Below are 6,592 nucleotides of genomic sequence, written 5' to 3'. Positions count from 1 at the left end.
CTGGGCATGTAGGGGGATTCACGATAACCCCATCAGTGCAGGTTGGCCACTGTTCTGCCATGGCCTGACCTCAGTCTGTTCACCTGTGTCCATTGCTTTCTGGTTATGGGGCATAATCCAGGCAGTGGCTCAGTGGGGTCCCCCACCAAGTCTCTACTCCTGGGAGGACACTCCCTCCATTCCTCTCTCCAAACTTCCTTAATGTTGAAGTTTTCTTTCTTTGATTTATAGAATGCCACTGAACACACTCCACACTTCAAGATGTCATAAGTGGGAGTCAATTCTGTTATTTGGTTCAAAGCCCCCTTTTTTTGACAGCTGGTGACTTGCAAACTTCCCCCTGGTCAATGGTTAAAAGTTAGGGACAGATATAAAGTGAATACTTACAGATCTCTATCTTGCTGTTCAGATTAGAAACATTTGGTGAGGTTACCTAAAATTTCACATTCCAGTCAGCTACTTTCAAACAGTGCCAAGATAACAAACGATAAAATTAATCAGCATTTTTCATGTAATTATGATTTCTTTAAAAAAAATGCCAAGTACTTTTAAGTATCCAAAAAAAAATTAATCATATTATAATGAACCTCATATCCCACACTAAGAATGATGAAAATGTTAATACATATTATTACTATAGAGATGATAATAATAACAATTACCTAAATATGATGGAATACCATCTCCCCTTTCTTCCTTCAGTGTGAGACAAGACATAACACAGATGATACTCCTCCTCACCTAAGATTTTAGAGCTCTTTAGTCTAGCATTTTTTATTTTGTATTCAGAATTTCATCTGCGTGTGATAATAAATTAGAAATATGTTATTAATATAATTTTTCTCAGGACTTGGTTTGTTTGTTTTTTAATTTTGCACAAAACTAAACAAATGCTATCTGCATAAGCCATTCCCAATTTAGCAGTGAAAGACTACAGGGAAGGCAGCTAGTCGTCATCACCCACCGCTAACTCTTGGGCTACTCTTTTACCAACAAATAGTGGGATTCACCGTCACATTATAACACCTCCATGGCTGAAAGGCTGAATATGTTTGGTGGGATTCTAAACCCGCAACCCTCAGATTGCAAGTCGAGCACCCTAATCACCTTGCCATGCCGGGTCAGTTACAGGACCATCTCCAAATTTATGAAAAATCCTAACAAAGTGATACGTAACTGTTGACTTGCTGCGACATTCGACAACTAGTTTATTTATAAAGGTTTCTACGTTTTCTCACGTATAGAACGAATGAATAACTGAAACACGTAGACAATATATATAGCTAGTTTATTCAGAAAGATAAGAGATCATTCTGCTTCAGAAAGTTCATACTTTAATAAGTGAAATTCTACATAAACTTCACCAACTGTTACAAACATTTATTTTATTTACACAAACAAATTTGTGAATGGCACTTACAGTAATGGCAGATATTTTTTCTGTCACTTACAACACTCTATTCTGGCTTGATTTATCGGGCGAGTGAAAGAAACTTTTAGCAGTCTATTGTTTTGGTCCACTTCTCTGTAAATGAACACTTTGAAGAGATTAAAAAAAAAGACCATTAGTGAACAGGAGTTTCTTATGTAGGTACTTTTAGATTCTTGCTTTTTTGAAAGTTTTTTTCCGATATTTATTTTTCTAATTGACAGCTCAGTACTAGTTACATGTCTATCAGACAACACCCGGCAAAGTTACGCTGAAAGTATAAACAGCAATTTTATAATACAAAAGACCTGTGGAAAAGAGCAATCTTTTTTTTTTTCAACGAAGCATATACACAGTTGGAAGTTTTGTGCTTAATTACTTACTTCTTCGTTCAAGTTACAAGAGTAAACAATACTAACTAATGCATCCCAGCAGGTGGCACAAAAGTATATCGCTTAAAAGACATTTTTCTTATAAATGGAGAACACCTATGCATTACTACAGTCCAATACATAACCGAACATTAAATGTCCACAAAAAAAAAATCATATGACTACCACATCACTGAAATCTCCAGGAATACATACAAGATGAAACATTTTATCCATACCACATAAATAAAAAATGATACAGAACACCCCTTTTTTTTCTACAGAAGTATACCTCATAACTCCTTGGTATTTGCAATTCGGTGTTATAGTTATACTTTTGACCTCTTTTATACATATCAAATATGGTTTCTAAATATTAAAATAGATAGCAATCACATCTAGTAAGTGTTATGCATTTACAAAACGGAAGTGTTAAGCTATTAACACACACCATATATATCAAATGTACTCTTCTGCTCTCAAAATGCATCATATGCAACGTTGCAGAATCTAACTCAAGGGGTAAAAATAACAGCTGTCCGTTGAGAATGTCACTTCAGCGGTATGCTTTATCTTCTTTATCAGAAATACCTTATAGATTTGACAAACATGCACACTATGGTGAAATTAAGCTGAAAAAGCTTGGACACTATACTACAAAATACCATTATCAAAACTTCTTTACAGAATGCTTGAACTTAATTCGATTTTGTCGCTGAATATTTATAATTCAGAAGAAACTATCACCTTCAATGTTTCATACCTGGAAAAATATAAATACTCATACAAATCACAATTGAAACCAAATTAATTTCATTCGGCGATACAATTTAGTTAAAAAACCCAATTTCACGATGATAAATGTGTGCCCAAATAAACTGACTTGGAATACATCAATTTAACCTTCCTCTTCCTTGCACTCATTTTTTTACACAAGGATATTTCTCCTATTGTTCTTTAGTGGACCCATAACTTAACAATGCACTCAACCTATCTGAACATAATCCATACGTAGCAAGAATTTTTCTTTCATTAAAACTAGTTTTGGTGTAGTTCTAGGTTTACAATGAAAACAGGTATTACCTAATTTTTTTACCCGCTGTCATTCATTTATGAAGGTGCTTTAACGTGAACAACGTAGCTCGACACACAAAAAATTCAGTCATGATCAAAACTCCACTTGAAAACAATTATATCAGCAGTTATTTTTTTTTGGAAGGATTTCATGATAAACTACATAACTTTCAAGCATAGTAAATAATGAAGAAATTATACAGTTTTTCGAACTTACATTTTAATAAAGATGACACTTTTGTGTTACCTAAGCTAATTAATGTCTTCCAAGTGCCCAGTTTTATGGAGGAAGTCGTCAAGTCCTTTCACTTGAAGCAGATTGGAACGGCCACTTTTCTTTTGACAGTGAGGACAGCATTTTTCTTTGTTTTCTCCATAAAAAGACTGAGCACAAGTCATACACCCAAGAATAATCTGGCAGCATGACTGAAAAGCTGCTGGAGGTGACATGGGGGACCTTAAACAAATCCTACATTCAAAAGTGTCTTTAATGAGGCTACTTAGATCCTGAGGAGCCTTGTGTTCAACACCACAATTTTTTTTAAAACAGTTGCTGCCATCTTCGTCTGTTTGATTTTCGTGCAGTCTCTTTCGAACAGGTACGTTAGGTTCCAAGGCAAAAACATTTCCTAACTGTGTTGCTCGCAACCAACTTCCTGAGGTGAAAAAAATACTTTAAGAGTTACATATCCATTTTTCTAAAAGCATTCAAGTACTTGATTTATAACATAATTAATGGTTCAGTAATATGTGTTGAAAAAACATAGTCAACCTCTGTTACAATGTCTTCATCTTTACAACACTAAACTTTTCACACTGACGTCAAATAACATGCTATAGTTGTTGTTTAGTATTTTAACAAATACGGAGAGAAAACAAAACAAAGAACAAAATGCTGGTATGTTAGCTACTTTGCAGCATTCAGTCAACACTTCCTTTTTACCTATAGGCAATAGATACACAAAAAATACAAACATTTTTAAACTAAATTTATGGGATGAATAATTAAACTCAAAGTCTATCTATATTTATTTTTAGATGGAGAAAAACTAAAAAGAACAACAACTTTGTTTTGAAGAACAAGAAAACCCACTACGTGTTTACAACTATAAGCTTTATTTACATCTTGACTGAAAGTTCATTTTTTAAATCGGGAATTTCAGAAGGACAAGTTAGGCTTAACACCTGTGATTTTTCTAGTCTTATCACTTAAAAACTTAGATGTGACTTAAGTCAAACATTAATTTTTTTTGCAAGCTATATTAATCTAGTAAATGACAAGTGAGCCAAGCAATGTGAAGTGGCTTTAGAGGAGGCCTCGACAAATATTTTCAGATCTAGGAGCCAGCCCCAAAACTCAGGAGCCAGGTAAGCCTAACCTAACTTCACTATTGTTTTTACAGGGAAATGGGGGCTACTGTATATTTATTTACTTTTACAGCAACAAGTGCATGCTAATGATCACGTGATATCAACAACCACTTGATAGTATTAGCTGAACTAACCGCCTTTGGTCCTGTCCGAGTCTAAACACGCACACTGATCGGTTGAATTGAGAGAAAGAAGAAAAACAAAATGGTGCAAAGTTAGTAGCATGTTGTGCAACCGCAGTGTTTCATTCCCGAATAAACTTGCTGGATCCACCACTAAAATCCTAAAAACAAAGTTTGATTTAGGACTCAAAGAATGCGAAAATAGTCCTGCACTTCCAAGAGTCCAGAACTGTTCTAGAATCGAGTTCTGTTTAGCACAGCCCTACGCACAAATAAAATGGGAGAAAATAATAGGCAACATGATGAAATTTATAGTTGCTACTGCAACCTGGTGCCCAGGATTTATTGAGTTAGAACAAAAACCAAATACAATGCATGAAGAAAGTAAAATCCTAATAAACTGTACATTTACCTTCGACAAAAGTCATACAACTCGTATCACATAAAAATTTATAACATTTAATTGAAATATCTTAGCAGACTTAATCCACATAGTTTAAAACTAGAGAACCCGTGTTCCATTCTGTGAACACAGGAACTGATGAAGATCTGTGCTACGGAACCAAATGTCTTCTTTTACTCAGTGACAATTATCTCTGAAAAAGGCTAATGGACAGTAGTTAAATGGTTACCTCTTGAACAAGCTCATTTAAGGTTATGTACTTTAATTTCATGAAGAACAAGAGGTTGTGAGATTGGATGTATATATCCCAATAATGTAAAAATAAAACAAAAATCATTCTGAATAAATATACTACTATAAAAAAAAATTAATTTTAATCTTATGTCTTCCAGAAATCTTACCAAATCAATATTCTATGACATTCAATAACTTCACCATCAGGCTCCAATCTTTAATTTTTACCTTGGGATTTATATATAAAATGGCTTGAGTTTATCAAATACATAAATCTAAATATCAGACAGTAGCAAGAACCTAGAGGAACTTGAGACAGTTTGTTTTTTGGATTTCGTGCATAGCTACACAAGGGCTATCTGCACTAGCCATCCCTAATTTAGTAGTGTAAGACTAGATGGAAGGCAACTAGTCATCACCACCCACCGCCAACTCTTGGGCTACTTTTTTACCAACGAATATTGGGATTGACTGCACATTATAATGCCCCCACGGCTGAAAGGGCGAGCATGTTTGGTGGGATGGGGATTCAAACCCGCGACCCACAGATTGCGAGTCGAGCACCCTAACCACCCGGCCATGCCGGGCCTTTTGAGACAGTCATCTAGTAAATCCAACACCCATGAGGAAGTTACCGAGACCATCCAACCCGAGTGGGGCAAAGGTACATTTTAAGGCCTTCACATAAGCACGCTTGGTCTGTCTGCATACAACAGTTTAGTAGGGCAAGTATACACAGAAAACACAAATTAAAACTAGTTAGCAAAACTTTAATTTTACAACCAAAAATTCTCAGTTATTATCATACACAGAAACAATACATTCCAACTTCCACGTAGGACAATCTTATAAGTATGAAATATTGAAGTATACCTTATTATAACCGATAACAAATGATGTCATATCGTGCATCATAATTATAATTTTACCTTTGTTAAAAACTTTATCAGGTATAGGTGCTCCTGAAGAAGTGTAAAGATCTGCCTGTGGTAGCAGTTCACGTACTTTACTTAACACATTGTCTTTGTTTATGCTCCCAAATGGCAAGTCAATGTTAAAAGATCGTTCCCCTACCGGTTTTCCGGAGTTATCCCAACGGCCTGTTATAATCTTTAGTTTCACTGACTGCTGTGGGACAAGATGCTCTAGACCTTAGAGCAATAAAGTACACTTATTATAAATTATTATATTATACATAAATTCAAGTTATAAAATATATTGATTATAATATACATAAATTCAAGTTATAAAATATATTGATAATACATGTAAATTCAAGTTATAAAATATATTGATTATAATACGTCTAAATTCAAGTTATAAAATATATTGATTATAATACGTGTAAATTCAAGTTATAAAATATATTGATTATAATACATGTAAATTCATGTTATAAAATATATTGTTTATAATACGTGTAAATTCAAGTTATAAAATATATTGATTATAATACGTCTAAATTCAAGTTATAAAATATATTGATTATAATACGTGTAAATTCAAGTTATAAAATATATTGATTATAATACGTGTAAATTCAAGTTATAAAATATATTGATTATAATACGTGTAAATTCAAGTTATA

At 33.9% G+C, this 6,592-nt stretch overlaps 1 protein-coding gene across 1 annotated transcript in view; it reads right to left on the bottom strand.

The window, feature by feature from the left end:
• Positions 1–1,314: 1,314 nt before the first annotated feature.
• The window catches only part of LOC106468688, a 35,191-nt gene continuing 29,913 nt past the window's right edge, over positions 1,315–6,592 (bottom strand). Inside the window, exons 8-9 of the mRNA XM_013929127.2 lie at positions 5,934–6,155; positions 1,315–3,530 (exon numbers count right to left, since the gene is read on the bottom strand). Of these exons, the coding sequence (XP_013784581.1) occupies positions 3,127–3,530; positions 5,934–6,155 (626 nt within the window). The 3' untranslated portion in view covers positions 1,315–3,126. The remainder of the gene's footprint in view (positions 3,531–5,933; positions 6,156–6,592) is intronic.

Source organism: Limulus polyphemus, unplaced genomic scaffold, assembly GCF_000517525.1.
Source record: "Limulus polyphemus unplaced genomic scaffold, Limulus_polyphemus-2.1.2 Scaffold3113, whole genome shotgun sequence".
Taxonomy (NCBI): Eukaryota; Metazoa; Arthropoda; class Merostomata; order Xiphosura; family Limulidae; genus Limulus; species Limulus polyphemus.
This window is presented reverse-complemented; position numbering and strand designations above follow the sequence as displayed.